The sequence below is a fragment of the Solanum stenotomum genome, chromosome 7 (genome assembly GCF_019186545.1).
Source record: "Solanum stenotomum isolate F172 chromosome 7, ASM1918654v1, whole genome shotgun sequence".
Taxonomy (NCBI): Eukaryota; Viridiplantae; Streptophyta; class Magnoliopsida; order Solanales; family Solanaceae; genus Solanum; species Solanum stenotomum.
In genome coordinates, this window is record NC_064288.1 from 56,626,964 (window position 1) to 56,646,693 (window position 19,730).

The 19,730-nt window shown below is 35.1% G+C and overlaps 5 protein-coding genes and 1 pseudogene across 5 annotated transcripts; 2 read left to right on the forward strand and 4 right to left on the reverse strand.

Annotated features, from left to right (window-relative positions):
* Positions 1-2,209: 2,209 nt before the first annotated feature.
* On the reverse strand, positions 2,210-3,079 carry LOC125869594 (uncharacterized). Its single transcript, XM_049550067.1, has one exon. The coding sequence runs from the start codon at positions 3,077-3,079 to the stop codon at positions 2,210-2,212; it is 870 nt and encodes a 289-aa protein (XP_049406024.1).
* Positions 3,080-5,596: 2,517 nt separating this feature from the next.
* Positions 5,597-6,352, forward strand: LOC125870077 (uncharacterized). Its single transcript, XM_049550441.1, has 2 exons — positions 5,597-5,939; positions 6,069-6,352. Exons 1-2 carry the CDS (start codon positions 5,597-5,599, stop codon positions 6,350-6,352), a joined length of 627 nt encoding a protein of 208 aa, XP_049406398.1.
* LOC125869595 (uncharacterized) lies at positions 6,310-7,154 on the forward strand. Its single transcript, XM_049550068.1, has one exon. It carries the CDS (start codon positions 6,475-6,477, stop codon positions 7,048-7,050), a length of 576 nt encoding a protein of 191 aa, XP_049406025.1. The 5' UTR covers positions 6,310-6,474; the 3' UTR covers positions 7,051-7,154.
* Positions 7,155-8,113: 959 nt separating this feature from the next.
* LOC125869592 (uncharacterized) lies at positions 8,114-10,429 on the reverse strand (annotated as a pseudogene).
* A 2,014-nt stretch (positions 10,430-12,443) lies between these two features.
* On the reverse strand, positions 12,444-14,874 carry LOC125869590 (uncharacterized). Its single transcript, XM_049550063.1, has 3 exons — positions 14,202-14,874; positions 12,867-13,514; positions 12,444-12,784 (listed from the first exon to the last, which is right to left on the reverse strand). Exons 1-3 carry the CDS (start codon positions 14,814-14,816, stop codon positions 12,686-12,688), a joined length of 1,362 nt encoding a protein of 453 aa, XP_049406020.1. The 5' UTR covers positions 14,817-14,874; the 3' UTR covers positions 12,444-12,685.
* Positions 14,875-17,260: 2,386 nt separating this feature from the next.
* On the reverse strand, positions 17,261-19,143 carry LOC125869589 (uncharacterized). The gene is made up of 3 exons (XM_049550062.1): positions 18,438-19,143; positions 17,614-18,264; positions 17,261-17,528 (listed from the first exon to the last, which is right to left on the reverse strand). Exons 1-3 carry the CDS (start codon positions 19,056-19,058, stop codon positions 17,430-17,432), a joined length of 1,371 nt encoding a protein of 456 aa, XP_049406019.1. The 5' UTR covers positions 19,059-19,143; the 3' UTR covers positions 17,261-17,429.
* Positions 19,144-19,730: the final 587 nt, after the last annotated feature.

Here is a 19,730-nt window from a genome sequence, read left to right on the forward strand (position 1 = left end):
CTACCTGTAGAGAAAAACAACTCAAGGCAAATTTGTCAATATTAGTTCTGGATGAATAATGCAAGATATCACATAGAAAGCAGATAAACACATAAAAGTTGCTTCGTTTGAGGACACGTTAACCCACGAGTAATGGGGACTGATTTTTTTTTTTTGAACAAGCAGAAATTTGCTCGTTTTACTTTGGGGCTAATGACTCAAAAAGGCTAAATTGTGTTGAGCTAAGGTCTTCTTGCTTCATCTTCTGGCATTTGTTAATCTGAACTCAATGTTTTCTCGTAGAATGAAAGGGGAAAAGAAAATTTGAAAAAGATAGGGGCCGGGCCTTAAAAGGCTGCCTACGTATCTCCGAAGAAGAATTCAAGCCCTAAGTAGTTCGAATACAAAGGAAATTTTCATTTTCATTCATTCATTTCTGGTGATTACAAGGAAAGTGAAAAACAGACAATAAACCTCCTAAAAGATAAAGTGTGCTTCCATCCAAGCCATTTTTCTTCCGATTGTTGCATTAATCATGGAGGGGTAAACCCGTATGCTTTGAGGGTAACTTCTCATTCCCTTCTTTCTAGCCTCCCTGTAGAGGAGGCCTATAGACAATTTCCTCCCCAGTATCTTCTTCAGTAGCTTCATGTCCGGTGCCTTCGAGATCACTGATGGTGGTCTCTTGGTTAAAGAAATAGTGCTTTCCACGTGGCTTTCGAAGTGTCATGGTTATATATTTTAGGGCATCGCATTTCTTCTACACAACAGTTGTCTTTTTATCTATAACAACACGTTTTGTCATCTTTGCTGCCAACTCTGCGTCTAGTGCCGCATTTGCTACTCGTGCGACCGCAGTGGCAAACTGTACTTTCATTCTCCTTTCTCTGGTTTCTTGGATCTCTTGCTTGAGCCACTGCAATTCCATCCTCAAATCCTCCTCGGTTAGCTCTATGTCGATACCCTTGCTTTTCTCCATCTTAGCAGCAATTTCACCTTTCCTGGGATGATAGAGTAGTATTTTAGGATTTGGGCAGTAGGATTTTATTTCTGGCTGAGAAACTCAAGACTCATGGAATTTTGGTCGGACATTTTGATAGTGACTTGTATTTGGTATTGTAGAGATTTTTGGAAATTTTTTGAAAAGGAGTGGGCTAAAGTATCATCATTCAAAGCGACAATATCACATAAACAGTTAAAACACATAAGCATATATCGCGCGTCCTAAACAAGTAGGGGGCCCTTTTATGCCAAGGGTAGGCCTAGCGTATTTGAAAGATGTATGTGTATAATTGAACCATTTTGTTACCCCAAAGCAAATTTCGCATATAAAATGATGTTCAAAAAGCGAAAATAAGCAAGGGAAGTAGGGAATAAACGAAAAAAACACAAAGGAAAGGCCCACACAGGGGTCATTTGAAAAGAGTACCAAAATACAGGAAAGGCAAGCCCACGCAAGGGCAAATAACAATAAGTACATATAGAAAAACCCACGCAGGGGCGAAATCCACTAAGATGCTCCTGACGGCCTCGCCTCTGACCTGCTCCTCTTGTTCTGTGCCATGAGATGTTGAAGCCTATATTGAATCATTAGCAAGTATCCTTCGCTTCGACGGCCTTTCTCTTCCCAGTCTTCGAGGCACATTCCGCTTTTCTTATCTCCAATCCATAAGTTAAGCTCTCCCAAATCGCTTCTCAAGCTTTCTAGTTCTTGAGTTACACTCTCGAGGGCATACTTATCCTCTTCTTGCTTTTGGAGAAATTCCTCGTGCCTTTCCTGGGATTCTCTTCTTACCTCTCTTAGTTCTATCAAAGCTTTGGACTCTTTGTCCTCTACACTACCGTAAATATTCGGAATTGAGCAGGAGATACCCTGTATATTGCGCTTCAACCAAGCTTTGTAAGTTTCATCGTACCCCGCATTAAATCGATCTATGGCAATAGTGTCCTTGTTCATTCGCACTGCTCTTTTCCATTCTCTCAGCATCTCTGAAGCCTCAGGCACTCTATCATCCCCAATGTCGAACACATAGATGCGGTAGTATGCTTCTGGAGGTGTATTTTGTCTTCTTCCAAACTGTCTCAAGACCCGGATGGGTGCATATGGGCGAATACCTCGAATACCTGGCAGAGGAAGCACAAGTTGTCTGTCGCCCCGTACTATGACATCTTTCGAGATGAAACGATCGAACATCCATTGGATGTTTTCTTCTCTCAACTCAGAGAAAATTTAAGCCCATCTTTCTCTAGTTCTTCTTTTTTCCAAGTCTGCCCAGAACAACATGTCATTCAAACTCTTAAGAGCATTATGTTCATCGAGGGTATGGAGTTCTTGAGTTCCATGTCTCTTCACCAAGTGACTCATTATCCACCATTGAAGAAGAAGGTTGCAACCTTGAAAGTAACGATGCCCTTCTTTGCATTTCCCCAAAGCACGGTACATGTCGGAAAGGATGACAGGTGCGATAGGATAATATTTTACTTGCCCTTGGTTCAGATGCCCGTGGAATAGAGTGTGCGCAAGCATTATCACTCGGGTGTTGATACTGAGGCTCGGGCCGTGTGGGAAAACCATGGTGCCTAATAGTGCGATGGTAAATGCCAAAGGTCTGATCCCGTCCCATTCTCTGAAAGTGACCCTGAACTCTTGGTTGTAATTCACATAAAAGCTCGCATCCCCGAATCTAACATAAAGATCCATGAAAGAAACGCTAGAACCTTCGGCCCAGTAAGCACAATCCTTTCTTAATCCGAGCCAGTTTACAATATCCTCGAGGGTAGGCTTGTTAGGGATTAAGATGTTTTCCCGCTTTCTCACCCTTCTTTCAAGCCCTGTACCGACTGTGTCTATTCCGTCCCGAATTTCCTCAATTGTCGGGGTGATTTCCATGGTTCCAAATCGGAACACCATTTTCTCATTGTCCCAATAGCCTGTGAGGACTTCAATAAGTTCGGGCCATCCCACCATGTTGATGAGTTCTATTAAGGCCCCTGTATATTTGTTGAGGTCCCTTTTGTGAAATGCGTTGAGGTCGTTGTACCACATCTTGAGCAGAACTGGGGCTTCCACTACCATGTCGAATTTGGGAAATCGATCCATACCTACAAAACAAAACCCGGTTAAGATTCCCCTCCCCCAAATAGGCAACAATTAGGTTTCCACACATACATCTTTCAAATGTCAAACAATATGATATGTCGTTAGGTCGTGGACCTTGGACATGATTTTTGGCGGTTTTACTAATGGACTTAATACGCCTTGGGTATTAAGCCGTCTTAGGCAAATGCTTAGATTTGGATTTGGTTTCGCTCTACTCTAGGTTGACTAGAATTGGTTGAGAAATGACGGTTACCCGAGTTGGACAAACAACGGGGTGAAGTATAATAAACGACGTTGGATGACCACAAGCCAACTATTCGTTTATCACTTCCAAATGATTTAACTTGTGTTTTTCTGAAGGACAGCCGTGGTAAGCCACGTAACCGCCTTTTTNATGTCCAGAATATACTATTTAATCACTTTGTATATCATTTTACTTAATTATGATATTAGTTTTTGGCGAAGGGTATTCAACTTAACACCTTGACTTTAACATAGCTACGCCCATGTGCATAGGCTAAAAGTGGGATAAATAATCAAATTAATTAATGTCGAATAATATAAATATGGGATGTGTTTAGTTGGAAGAAAACATTTAATTGAGACGTCATGATCTAGTTAGAAATCACGATGACTATCATGATAAGGCAAGTGTTGGTGTAATATACAGTTGAAAATAAAATGACAAAAATGAATAAACAAATTTTTAGACTGAGGTGCGAATATCTCACTCTCTTTAAGGAGATTCAAATCAACTGCGGCATAATCTACACCGATCCAGCAGTATCACTCTTGACTTGTCCTCTCCAGGATACAACAACCCAATAATGTTGTACAACTCAAATAACTCTGAATTAGTTGAAGAGTCCAAAATTCCACATAAGAACACTTTCCTTCAACATATGAATATTCTCCTTTGTATAGTGAATATAGTTAAAGACTTAGAATATTTTCTTTGTCTCAACTCTCTCGTTTCATTACACTTACTCAATATACACAATATAATATTTCTCATCTTTTCTTCCACTCTTTCTCTTGTATATTTCTTGTTGTTTTTACTTCTATCCAACACAAGGAAGACCACACTATTTATATGTGATGAATTCTTCCTTGCAATGAATAAAGAGATGGTGGGTAGTAAATTTGCCAAATGAATGGCCCAAATGTTACATAAGTTACAAGACATAAATATAGAATAATGAGTAAAATGAAGAGTTGGTGGTTACATAAGTTACTAATAACTAGTGATTACTTTCTTCCACTATTGATGAGAATAAAGAGCACAAATGTAATGTCCACCAATAGACATAAACATAATATATAATGTGACATATAATATATTTTTATTAATATTAAAATGTCACATCAACAAGTTTTCCTCTTTAATTCTAAGTTCTGATATTCTTTAGCAATATATATTTGTTTAAACGAGGTTAAACAACTTAGGAGAAACTATTTTATTAGACATACATATCATATATACTAGCTAATTTTACCTAGACTTTCAAATAACTATGTATCTTATCATTAATTAAGAGTTTTCTACTATATATCGAGGAAGACACACGTAGATACATGTATTTTTGCTGCTAGATACACTAAAATAGAGAGGCTAGCGAGATAATTATGTATCTTAGATACATGCGAATCACGCTATATACACATGATATACATATATCTATTCGTATCTAAGACATATACCAAATACAAAGGAGAGTGGCAAGCGAGCTTTATCCATGTATCTCATATACATGTGAATCTACTTTGATACAATATATGTAGAACAAATCACATCTAATTTTGATCTTATGTATACACACCAAAATCTGATTAAATTCATAATACTGCAAATGAATGATATTGGCGTGAAATGAGTTTAAATAGAGTAATATAGTCCATAAGGATTCATATAGCCAATCCTAACTAGTTAGGGATTAGGGATAAATTTATTACCTGTTAAAAATGGGGTACATGAGCTCGTGGTCTCTCTAAAACTAGGTATCTTATATATATATTTAACTACTAACACCTACGTATAAAAGGACTAAATAGTGCACTTGGTTGGATATTGAGTTACTTAGGTCAATTTCCACTTCATGTATTTTTGCCTTCTTTTTTCAATGGTGCACCCATGTTCTAAAATTTTTAGATTTGCCCCTAGTTGGAGAGTTATTAAGGGATGTGTGTTTATGGTGGTATTAGGCATAATCACTACAACAAAAATAACTTTTAGCGACAATAAATGTACACATTAACAAAGAGTGATAAAGTATTTACCAGTATTAGTTAATTGTGATTGGATCCAATGTAACTATAGGTTTTAGGGACATTTACAAGCTGTCTTAATTGCCACTAAAACAATGTGCAGAATCGTGGGCCATGTTTCTTAATTGCTAACTTCTTTTTAACTTCAACTGAAAGCCAGAAAATCATTTTACTCTCGTTATATTGGTTATCGACTAATTACTGGTAACTTGGATCAGCAAGGAGCTTGCTACATCAGTTAACTGCTTTAAAATGGAAGACAAGGAAGAATCTAAGGTTGTGTTGAAGCTTTTGGTAGATGAAAAAAAGGATCAAGTTGTTGCAGCTGAAGCCAAAGTAGATTTTATGGACATATTCGTTAGCCTTCTTACTTTGCCATTGGGAACAATAACACGACTCATTAAAGCAGAGGCTGGAGTTGTTGGTTGTATGAACAACTTGTACCAAAGTGTTGAAAACCTCGCTGTGGAAGATCTGTTCATAGAGCATTGCAAAACCATGCTGCTAAATCCAAGAAATCCCTATCCGAAGTATTGTATGAGGTTGAAAGTGAACATAGATGATTCAGGCTCCGAGAAGTATTATGGGTGTTCAGGTTGGACAACGCGAAAGTATTGCTCAAAGCGAAGCTATTTCATGAATGTAGAGTGCCCATGTAATGGGAAATTTAATAAAGAGACTATTTTAAGTGAGTCTTGTCGTGATAAGTAAGTATTTCTCATAGGAGGGATATCATATCTAATCAGTGACGACTTGCAATTCAAGCGTGCTTCTCCAAGCACTCTTTTCCAGATGCTTTCTAATGTTGGCCTGAGTGATATGAATCAGATTAAGGAGATGAATGTAGAAGTTGGCAGGGATGAGGAATTGTCCTTAAACATCCGATTAATTAAAAGAATTAGTGATTACCACATTCTTAATAAGAAAATTATGCTTTCTGATGATATGTTTGCTTTTACATGTTTTGCTGTGATTTTCGTAAATTGGCATTTGCAGCTAGTAACATGATCTTTTTCTGGACCATTTAGGTGATTTGTCTACTTGCTCGTTCATTTATCTCAAAGACTCCCTTGTCTGATGTGTTTCTGCCCAAGCAAAAACAAAAAAGGGCACAAGTAGACACTATAACAATGTCCGAGTCTGGAAAGTTGTCATCCATATCTGAAAATGGAACTAGTAATAACACCAAGAAGTTGGATCTGAAGCTAACAGTAAGAAAGTCTACAAAGAAGGTCTTGTGTGCAGAAGCAGGCAATGATTTTATTGATTTTCTCTTCAACTTCTTGATGATTCCTATAGGATCAATTGAAGATGTTCTAAAAGGGAGTTCTGGCTTGAGATGTATCGATAACTTCTATAAAAGCGTGGAGGCTTTAGATTTGAAATGGTTCAATATGCGTCCAAAGCAGAATAGTTACCAGATTGAGGATCAATTTAAGGACAACCTTAAGACAATATTACTCAAGCCCAATGTTGCCACACATTATAATTCTGAGTATCAGCTGCTACAGATTTCTGAAGGAGAATCAGAATTTTACGATTTGTATGATCCAAGGCAACATATAAGGGGTAGTCATGTTCCCAAATTTCATAAGTTTGCAAAGGAACCCTCCGCTTTCTACGTTATGGACAATTTGGAAGTAAGACCTTTGTCTTCTTACATCAACTATTTGCTTACTTCAAGAGCTAAATGTGCCCATGAATGATATTGAAGAGCAAATGATCAGTGTTGGCGAGTCAGAAGCATTGAACTTGCTGAAGGCCTCTTTGACATCATCATCATCAGCTTTGACAGAGGGCTTAAATCACAAGTTGAAGATGCAGATAGACAAAGATGTGAAGTGTAAAGCGAAGAAACTTTGTTAGCAAACACATGGATAACTTTCTTGTGTTATAGTTTCAAAACTTGGTCCCCTGTGGCCTGTACATTCAAAGCCTTGATGCAGGGTCAAGTATTTTTTGATTGACCTCTATAGATATGATTAGTCAATGAAGTGTTAATTTTGTTCTAGTTGATAAGAGGGTAAATCTAATTACATGTCATAGCTGCAAGCTACTCTAAAAGTAACAATTCTTTACTAGTACTAGTAGATTTGCACCACTTTTTTGTCATATGCTGTTCTTTAGCATCTGGTGCCAATGCAATATTCTCTATGTTCTATTTCTTGGATTGAAATTCTGATTCTGGATTTTTGCTTATTCTCACTGTTTCAAGATAATTGGCTTGCCTATCAGGAACATGAGATTTGAGATTTTCTTTGAAATTGTGAGACAAGTAGTATATTATTGTTCATGATAATATCATTCAGTATTTGGTTTTAGTGTTACTTCCAATATTTTCCTTTGTATAAGATTTTATTAAAGAAAAAAACCATTTGATTTGAATTCATGCTGAACCTTACTAAGATTTTTTACTTGTTTTAGTGATTACTATCGAGATGAAACTTTTAATTAAAGATGGAAATAGGGGTGTGCATAGATTGGTTTAATCAATTAATCGAACCAGAAAAAAATGCTATTGGCTTTGGGTTATTGAATTAATGAATTTTAAATGTGAAGAAGATGATACAACTGCAAGAAAATAGACAAAGGAAAAAAGAAGAGATTGTCCCACTTAGTAATACCCAATGAAATCTCACAAGTGAGGTCTGGAGAGAGTAGAATGTACGATGTCGTAGGCCTTACTACTACCTCGTGGAGGTAGAGAGACTGTTTTCGAAAGATGTAAAAATAAATATATTTTCAGTAATAAGAAATTAGGTGGAATTTATAAAGATTCATCATGAGGGAGGGAAAAAAAGAGGCCAGATGTTACATTTAGAGTGGCTTGCAGCTATGACAACATTAACTTCATGGACCAAATCATCTATTGAGGAAACCTCCCAAACAGATGAATAATAGAACTACAAAATGATTGATTCAATCTGAAAACACTTGCCTCTCCAATAAGGCTTTGATGTACACGGGATCAAAAGAGTTATCTATGTGTTTGCTAACGAGCACGACAAAGTTTCTTCACGTTACACTGCACATCTTCGTCTATATGCTTCTTCAACCTGTAATTTAGGCCCTCTGTCAAAGCTGATGATGATGATGTCAAAGAGGCCTTCAGCAAGCTTCCGACTCGCCAATACTAATCATTTGCTCCTCAATATCATTCAGGGGCACGTTTAGTTCTTGCAGTAAGCAAATAGTTGACGTAGAAGACAAAGATCTCACTTCCAAATTGTCCATAACGTAGAAAAGGAAGGGTTCCTTGGCAAACCTTTGACATTTGGCAACAAAAGCACCCCTTACAAACTGCCTTATATCGTGCAAGTTATAAATTTCTGATTTTCCTTCAGAAATCTGCAGCAGCTGATACTCAGAATTATGGTGAGGGGCAACACCGGGATTGAGTAATATCATCTTAAGGTTGACACTAGGAATCTCCTCATTCCAGTAAGTATTCTGCTTTGGACGCATATTGAACCATTTCGAATCTAAAGCCTCCACACTTTTATAGAAGTTATCTATGCATCCCAATCCAGAACTCCCTTTTAGAGCATCTTCAATTGATCCTATAGGAATCGTCAAGAAGCTGAAGAGAAAATCAACAAAATCATTGCCTGCTTCTGCACACAAGACCTTGTTTGTAGACTTCCGTACTGTTAGCTTCAGCTCCAATTTCTTGGTGTTATTACTCGTTCCATTTTTAGACGACAAATTTCCAAACTCGGACATCATTTTAGTGTCTACCCTTGCCCTTTTTTGTTTTTGCTTGGGAAGAAACACATCAGACAAAGGAGTCTTTGAGATCAATGAACGAGCAAGTAGACAAATCACCTAAATGGTCGAGAAAAGAATCATATTACTAGCTGCAAATGGCAATATACGAAGAATCACAACAAAGCATGTAGAACATACAAGCAACACAATTTTTGTATCAAGAATTTGGATGGTAAAGGATCATATTACCTCATTTTTGCCAATTTCTACATGCATCTCCTCGATTTGATTCATATCACTCAGGTCAACATTCGAAAGCATCTGAACAAGCGAGCTTGGAGAAGCAACCTTGACTTGTAAACCGTCAGAGATTAGAAATGATATCCCTCCTTTAAGAAAGACATACTCATCGCAACAAGTATTTTCAACTGAATCTTTCAGAAACGTCTCTTTGTTATACTTCCCATTACATTTGCACTCAACATTCATGTATTAGCTGTTGTATCGACAATCTGAACACTTATAATACTTAGACCCTGAATCATCTAAGTTCACTTTTAACTTCATGCAATATTTTGGATATGGATTTATCGAATTCAGTAACAAGGTTTTGCAATGCTCTATGTACAGATCTTCCTCATCGAGGTTTTCAACACTTTGGTACAAGTTATTCATACAACCAACAGTTCCAGCCTCTGCTTTAATGAGTCGTATTATTGTTCCCATGGGTAAAGTCAGAAGGCTAACAAGTATGTCCATAAAATCTACTCCGGATTCAGCTGCAACAACTTGATCCTTCTTTTATCCAACAAAAGCTTCAATAGAATCTTAGATTCTTTCTTCTTAACCATTTTGAGGTAGCAAATGCCTAGCTGATCCAGGTTAGAACGACGATAAAAGGAAGTAAGCAATGTTCAAATGACACGAACATGGAAGCAGAACACGACACAAGTTTTAGCACACTATTGTATTTGCAAATATGTTTATGTATTCTATTAAAATCAAGAAGCAATTATCCAAGGGATGATTATAATTACATAAACATGCATTCCAGATTCCATAAATACTACAATAACATCCCAATACCACCATTTATCAAATGACAACACCAAATTTAAGTACAAGTCCAAAACTACCACTTATTCCCTTCCAATTTATGTGTATTAGCTTAAATAGACTCAATCACTCAAAGGCTAATACAAAAAGAAGACTATTGAATCTTATGATCTTAAACTAAAGATTGTAGAATATATCAAAATGCCTTTTGAATCTTGTAATCTTAAATATGTCATGAGATGTTACAATTAAACAATCAGTCCCTCCGTTTCAAAAACAATGATCTATTTTCTTTTTTAGTCTATTTAAAAAAAATGACTCAGCTTTACACATGATGTGTTTAAAACCACCAGATTAAAGGGATATTTTGATACATTTGACATAACTTTAAACTCTATGTCAAATCAAACTAGATCATTCTTTGTAAAACGGAAAAAATACTAGATTGACATTCCATTTTAAACAAACTAAAAAGAGAGTAAGGAAAATAAATTTAAACATATATAAGACACTACTTCTTCCGTTAAAAGTAGGTAAAAAACAAATCCCATAAATAACATTTCATATTGATTATTTCGTGTTTATCCTTCAACACACTTTAACTTCATCTCCACCTCATAGCCCCAAGCCCCATAACCTCTACCCCGTGCATTCATCTCTCGCAGTATTTGTCTAGATTATACACAATTTAAGCATAATATTTTTTACTTTCGGATCAAACACAAAAAAAAAAAATGTTGCTAACGAAGAAGAAATACCTTTGTTTGGGCATCGTTTCTGCTTCTTTAACGAGTCGTATTATCGTTCCCAGTGGTAGAGTGGGAAGGCTATAGATTTTTACCAAACAGAAAGAGTTGAAAAAAAAAGAAGCATAAAACGCATTCATGGAATGCGATTTATGTATAAGTTTCAATCACTTTCTATTTATTGTTCAAATTACTTTATTACCCTTCTCGTTTAATTTTATTAGTTCAATATTTTTAAAATATATTTATTACTTTTATCATATCAAGAAAAGTTAATTATTTTTTACATTTTATACTCAACATTAATTGCTTTGTTTTTTTTAAGAATCTTCATATCTCAATTGATTAACTATCTAAAATTTAACTTTATCAGTAAATGTTCGATTCTCCAGATTTTAATCCCCTCCCCTATTTTTCTTTGGCATAATCACAATTTTATTTTTTGTATTTTAAAAAAAGGTTTTGGCGTTGAAAATTTGAAAACCCCTTCTTAGATGCCTAAATAGAAATAGTTGAGAAAGAAAGGCATAAAATGCATTTGGCGGATGCGATTTATGTATAAATTTTTGTCTCTTCTTATTTATTGTTGAAGTTACTTTATTACCCCTTCCGTTTAATTTGATTTGTCCACTATTTTTAAAATATATTTATTTATTTTATTTATTACTTTTATCATATCAAGAAAATATAATTATTTTTTCCATTTTATACTCAACATTAATTGCTTATTTTTTTTAGAGAATCTTCATATTTCAGTTGATTAGCTATCTAATGTTTAATTTTATCGGTGAATGTTCGATTCTCCAGATTGTTCATCCCTCCCTTATTTTAGTTACCTTCATAACGAGGATATATCAGTTCGAACTTCTAAATAACAAAGTTGAGAGGTATATCAGACCCTTTTCCCTTGAAAATTCAATTTACTTAGCCGTATAACACAAAGATCAAAATCGAAATAAGATATTAACTCATAGATCAAAACAACTATTTCCCCTTTTCTTTGTTAAAAATGAACATAGCCTTTTCATATTTATGACTAAAGATAAGGATAAAAATAAAATATTAATTATATTTTACTTTTTTCAAAAAAAAAAATAGATTTTTTATTTTTAGTAAGAAGGATTAGTAAAATGAATATGTCCCTACAGTTGTAATTGAAAACAGTGTAGTTAATAAGACATATAGTGACATTAAAGTAAGACATTTCTTAATGAAGAAGGAGAGGTTAAGAATAAAATTAAAGGGCCAAAAGACAAAAGAGAAAGGTAAAGTATTTTCCTAAACACCTTTATTTACTTTAATGTCCACCCAAAGTAATTATTATTGGAAGTGTTAATTCTCCTTTTTGAGTTTGAAACTATAGAAGAAAATGACAAATAATATGTGATCGTTTTAGATTCAAACCACATGTCATGATCTGATTCGTCCTTTTCGCCAATGGTTTTTCCCCATACCCCAACATTATTTGTTCCAAAGTCATAATCTTTAGGTTGTTACTTGTTACAAAGAAAACTCATTCCTACTTCATCAAATATAATATTTGCATCACAATAAATAACTTTATAAGATCACTCAAGTTGCTAGCTTTACTAGCTAATATCACCTCATTTAACTAAAAAATCTGAATGAACTAGCAGGGCAATAAAAACATGTCCAGAAGGCAATACAAACGGAATTTATCATAAATTGACTAGTTTTATACGCGCTGTTAGCTTATAACCACAGCCATTTTACATGATCAGGACTCACAACCAGCAATATAAAAACAAATATTATAACATAGTATTTGGTATAACCACAAGCCAAAGGTGCTTTTGTAGTTTGTAGTATTTTAGTCTTTCTCTTCTTTCTGTGTATTCAAGAATGAGCTCAAGGCAAGTGTTAAAGCAGATAATGATCCGGTTAAAGCCGCCTGCAGTAAGCACAGCGCCTGTCATAGAAATCATGGTGTTATTTTTTTCATTACAATTTAAAGCAATGCAATTAGTTTTTAGGTTGAGTCAAGAAATTACCTCTGCCTTACCAATGGAGATCACTTGCTCTTCAATGTCAAAAAAATTTACATTTAGGTCTTTGAGAATGCCAAAAGTTGATGTAGAACACATAGGTTTGACTTCTAAATCGTCCGAAACGATAAACAAGGAAGGTGACTTTGTGAATCTGCCAAATTCTCTTGTATCACCACTTACATCCCTTGGATCTAGAAGTCTATAATCTGAAATTTCCACTAAAATTGGAAGCAACTCATTCTGGCATTTATGTTTTGGTGCAACACCAGGGTTGAGTAATCTGTTTTGGTAAGAAGAAAAAGAAAACCATTGTGACTCCAAATCCGCTACACTTTTATACAAGTTGTCTATGCATCCTAGTCCAGAAATCCCGTTTAGAGCTTTGATCACTGATCCAATAGGAAAAGTGAGGAAACTGAACAGAAAATCGACAAATGAATCCTTTGCTTCAGCATACAATATCTTGTTTCTAGACTTGCTTAATACTAGCTTCAGGTTTATTTTACTGGAGTCTACGGTTTGCAGGTCAGGGAACAGTTGAGAAATTCTTGGCTCAGTCATGATGATGTTGTCAACTATAGCTTGCTTGTTCATAAACACCTCAGTTAAAGGAGATTTTGAGATCAATGAACAAGCGAGCAGTCTTAATATCTGGACAAAGAAAACGAGGAAAATGCACGTGAGATAACTTCAAAAAGAGGAAAAGAAAATTCCCAATAGCATTAGATGTTGCAATTTATTCTTCCCCTTTCTATAGCATCAAACTGTTTTCTCATACCTTCTTATTCAAAGATTACCCTTCATCTGAAGGTGCTTTCACTATCATTTGATTCGGATATCTTTTAAATCAAAATTTTGCAATATGCATGCCTGTTGTTTTCAAATCGGTGGTACATATAATAATACAGAAAACACTCATTCTTAAACTGACATACCATGTTTCCACAATCTGCTGATCTAACTTTTCCAATTTTATCATTTGCGGCTAGATGGAACAAGTACACCGTTGGCTATGTGAATCTTTATTGACTATGTTGTTCCATTAAACTTCATTTTAGTCCACTAACATATAATCTCTGATATGACTATACGACTACTAGAATTCATATAAATCCTTTGCTTTCATTGCATCCTATTTTTTTCTAGGTATACATGAATTCAGAGTTGATTTCTATGACTCAACTTAAAAGGAAGGTAAGACGGACATATCAAAACGGAAGGTATTGTTACTCAGTATTAGTTTAGTGACCATATGAGAAATCAACATCATGGATTCATTACTCTAGATTGCTTATTGAAAATATAGCAATTAATAATAGCAAAAAGCAAGATCCTTACCTCCTCCTTGCCAACTTCCACAAACATCTCCTTTATCTGGTTCATGTGATTGTAGCCAAGATCAGAAAACAATTGCACAAGAGAAATTGGAGAACCAGGTAATACTCTTAAGTCATCACTTATTATAAACTTTATCCCTCCCCTCACAAAAACACCTGAATAATCATTTGTTGGATTTTTAATCTCTGAAAATATCTCTTTACCTGTCTTTCCTCCACAATAACATTTAACATTAACAAACCAGCTCTTGTTATAGCATTTAGAGCATTCAAAGTACTTGTTGGAAACAGAATCATCTATCTTCACTTTCAACTTGAAACAATCTTCAACACATGGATTTCTTGGATTTAAAAGTATTGACTTGCAATTTTCTGTGCAAAGATGGCTAACACTAAGATTTTCAACACTTTTGTATAGATTGTTCATACAAGTAGAAATCTTTGGCATTGGCTGGTTGTTGTTGGTTAGTCTGATTATTGTTCCAATTGGAAAAGTGAGGAAACTGAATAATATATCCACAAAATCCTTGTTGGCTTCAGCAGCAATAACTCTTTTGTTCTTGTCATCTATCAAAAGCTTTAGGGGAACTCTAGATTCTTGATCATTAGCAGCCATCTTGAATTTTGGGAGCTAAAAAGTCTTTTTGATTGAACAAAATGTTTTTACTTAGGAATGGAAGTGAAAGGTTTGTAGGAATATAAGGTGTGTTTCTTATGATATAAGGAAAGAGTTTGATGCTTTTCCTTTTTATTTTCATTTATTCCGCCGATTCATTTTACTTGTCATATTTTATTTTGCTCACCCTTAAAAAGAAATATTAAGACTGATGGTGACATCAAAGTAAGGCATTTCTTAAGGAAGAAGGAGAGGTTTAAGGATAAAAGTTAAAGAGACAAAAAAGACAAAAGAGTAAAGAATTCAATGTCTAATTAGACCATAGAAATATTAGGGAAAAGAATAGATATATCCATTTTATTTTACACACCCCATAAAATGAAATATTAAGACAGATGGTGACATCAAAGTAAGGCATTTCTTAAGGAAGAAGGAGAGGTTTAAGGATAAAAGTTAAAGAGACAAAAAAGACAAAAGAGTAAAGAATTCAATGTCTAATTAGACCATAGAAATATTAGGGAAAAGATTAGATATATCCATTAAAGGTAAAGTATTTATTTGAGCATGTTATGAGACCATGTTTTATTCTAAGTAAAAGTCTTAATCCAAGATATTCCAAGGCATAAGTCATGATCATTGAGAGGCGTACCCATTACATATTCACGAAATTCATCATCTCGAAAGCAATAGCTACTGGAGCAAAATTTGAGGACTTCGTCATAACAATAGTGGAACCTGATTCACTAATTATTAGCAGCCATTTGAATAGTTTGGTTAGTCTTTCTTTTTCGTTGAACAAAATGTTTTAACTTAGGAATGGGAGTGAAAGGTTTGCAGGAATATAAAAAGGTGTGTTTCTTATGATCTAAGGAAAGATTTGATGCTAATTCAGGTTTACTTGGCTTTTCATTTTCATTTAAGAGTATTAACTAAAGGTTAATTTGAGTTAATTAGGACTGATGGTGACATCAAGGTAAGGCATTTCTAAAGAAGAAGGAGAGGTTAAGGATAAAAGTTAAAGAGACGAAAGAGAAAAGAGAAAAGATTAGATATGTCCATTAAAGGTAAAGTATTTATTTACTTTAATGTCCACCCAAAGGAATCATTCAAAGTGCCAATTTCTCCCTTCTTTGGTTTGACGTGACTCAATCAACAGTCAACTCTGCGTTACAGTTTTGATGTACGGGGGAAGTGAGGGCAAGTTTTGAGGTTAAACAGAAGAAGCTAGGCAAATGAGTGTAAATACAATAAAAATACAGGCAAAAGTAATACTAGTGTTTGCTAACCAGCCTGAGAAAATCTCAAGTTAGACTTCACATCTTCGCCGATATGCTTCTTCAACATGTGATTTAGGCCCACTGTCAAAGCTGATAATGATGACATTGAAGAGAACTTCAGCAAGCTTAATGCTTCTGACTCGCCAGCACTGATCACTTGTTCTTCAACATCATAGAAAAGGGATGGTGCCTTAGCAAATTTCCCGAACTTCTGAGGGTGTTTATTCTTTAGAGGTACAGGTTCCATTGGGTCAAAGAAGTGAACTTCTGCATTTTCAGATTTATGGTAAAGCACAATATGATTCTCAACACTTGCATTACCGTTGCTAGTTGGATACGTATTGAACCATTTTGAATCTAAAGCCTCCACACTTTTGTACAAGTTATCTATGGATCCCAAACCACAACCCCCCTTTAGAGCATCTTCAAGAAGTTGAAGAGAAAATCAATGAATTCATTGCCGGCCTCTGCACACAAGACCATGTTTGTAGACTTTCTTACTGTTAGTTTCGCCCTCTAATTTCTTTGTGTTAAGACTTGTTCCATTTTTGGGAATGGATGACAAATTTCCAAACTCAGTCATTGGGATGGTGTCGAATCTTGTTTTTTTATTTTATTTTATTCGGGTAGTGTTAGAGTGGGTAAAAATTTTACATTAGTTGGGGAATGGACGGGTGGTCTCCTTGTGGAGTTAGGCAAACCTCTCCCTTGAGCTAGCTTTTGGGGTTGAGTTAGACCCAGATGCCATATCTTTACATGGTATCAGAGTCAGAGTCAGGTCTATCCGTGTTTGGGCTCCCGGTCCACGCTCCAATTGGGTGTTAAGAATAAAACCAAGGGACAAGGGTGTTTATCGAAAAAAATTGTCATTTTGATTAACAGTAAAAATTTGTAAAGAGGGGTTAAAGATAGGTTGGTTAAGGTAGATCAAACTCATTTCTTTTCGGCAAATAAGAGGACATTATTTGTTCCTCTAGTATAGTACCAAAGTCATAATCTTTAGGTTGTTATTTGTTCAAAAGAAGGCTCATTCCTACTTCATCAAATATATTTGTAGCATCACAAAAGCTTTATAAGATCACTCAAGTTGCTAGCTTTACAGGCTAATTTTACCTCATTTAATTAGGAGATCTGAATAAACTTGCAGTGCAATAAAAAATTGTCCAGAAGGCAATACAAACTGAATTTATCATAAATTGACTAGTTTTATACGGACTGTTAGCTTACCACAGCTATTTTCCTTTATCAGGACTCACAACCAGCAATATAAAAACAAATATTAGAACATATTTTGGTATAGCCACCAAGCCAAGTTGCTTTTGTAGTTTGTAGCATTTTAGTCTACCTCTTCTCTCTGTGTTTTCAAGAATGAGCTCAAGGCAAGTGTTAAAGCAGATGATGATCCGATTAAAGCCGCCTGTAGCAAGCACTGCGCCTGTCATAGAAATCATGGTGTTATTTTTTTTTTCGTTACAATTTAAAGCAATGCAATTAGTTTTTAGGTTGAGTCAAGAAATTACCTCTGCCACATCAATACAGATCACTTTCTCTTCAATGTCAAACAAGGGTACATTTAGTTCTTTGAGTAAACCAAAACTTGATGTAGAACACATAGGTTTGACTTCCAAATCATCCGAAACGATAAACAAAGAAGGTGACTTTGTGAATCTGCCAAATTCACTTATGCCACCACTTATGTCCCTTGGATCTATAAGTTTATTATGATCTGGAAATTCGACAAAAATTGGAAGCAACTCATTCTGGCATTTATGTTTTGGTGCAACACCAGGGTTGAGTAATTTGTTTTTGTAATAAGAAAAAGAAAACCATTGTGACTCCAAATCTGTTACACTTTTATACAAGTTGTCTATGCATCCTAGTCCAGAAATCCCTTTTAGAGTTTTGATTACTGATCCAATAGGAAAAGTGAGGAAACTGAACAGAAAATCGACAAATGAATCATTTGCTTCAGCATACAGTATCTTGTTTCTAGACTTGCTTAATATTAGCTTCAGGTTTATTTTTCTGGAGTTTATGGTTCGCAGCACAGCAAACACTTGAGAAATTCTTGTCTCAGTCATGATGTTGTTGTCAACTATAGCTTGGTTGTTTATAAACACCTCAGTTAATGGAGATTTTGAGATCAATGAACAAATGAGCAGTCTCAATATCTGGACAAAGAAAAGAGGAAGAATGAATTCTCAACACATAACCTGTAAAGATACGACACGTGAGTCTAACTCAATAGCTCATGAGGGGATGATTGTCCAAGTCCATACAAGCAAACTACTAGTCTATTCGTTCTAATTGAGAAATCAATAACAGAAAAAAGCAAGATCCTTACCTCCTCCTTGCCAACTTCCACAAACATCTCCCTTATATGATTCATGTGATTGTAGCCAAGATCAGAAAACAACTGCACAAGAGAAATTGGAGAACCAGGCAATACTCTTAAGTCATCACTTATTATAAACTCTATTCCTCCCTTTATAAAAACACCTAAATAATCATTTGTTGGATTTCTAACATCTGAAAATATCTCTTTAGATGTCTTCCCTTCACAACTACATTTAACATTAACTAACCAGCTCTTGTTTGAGCAATTGTCATTAGAGCATTTGAAGTACTTGTTGGAAACAGAATCATCTATCTTCACTTTCAACTTTAAACAATCTTCAATGCATGGATTTCTTGGATTTAAAAGTATTGACTTGCAATTTTCTGTGTAAAGATGGTTAACACTAAGATTTTCAACACTTTTGTATAAATTGTTCATACAAGTAGGAATCTTTGGCATTGACTGGTTGTTGTTGGTTAGTCTGATGATTGTTCCAATTGGAAAAGTGAGGAAACTGAATAATATATCCACAAAATCCTTGTTGGCTTCAGCAGCAATAACTCTTTTGTTCTTGTCATCTATCAAAAGCTTTAGGGGAACTCTAGACTCTAGATCATTAGCAGCCATCTTGAATTTTGGGAGCTAAAAAGTTTTTTTGATTGAACAAAATGTTTTAACTTAGGAATGGGAGTGGAAGGTTTGTAGGAATATAAAAAGATGTGTTTCTTATGATATAAGGAAAGAGTTCGATGCTTTTCATTTTCATTTATTCCGTTAGTTCATTTTACTTGTCATACTTTATTTTACACACCCTTTAAAAGAAATATTAAGACAGATGGTGACATCAAAGTAAGGTATTTCTTAAGGAAGAAGGAGAGGTTAAGGATAAAAATTTAAGAGAAAAAAAGACAAAAGAGAAAAGAATCCAATGTCTAATTAGACCATAGAAATATTAGGGAAAAGAATAGATATGTCCATTAAAGGTAAAGTATTTATTTGAGCATGTTATGAGACCATGTTTTATTCTAAGNTCTAAGTGAATTATGCGAACAACTTTAAGGGGCCGCAGATGACTTTGGCCTTTATTCTAAGTAAAAATCTCAATCCATGATATTCTAAGGCATAAGTCATGATCATTGAGAGGCGTACCCATTACATATTCACGAAATTCATCATCTCGAGAGCAATAGCTACTAGAGCAGAATTTTAGGACTTCGTTACAACAATAGTGAAACATGATTCACTAATTATGTTGGAGTTTATATGACGGTTATACAATATAGTTTTTTTCTTCTCTTC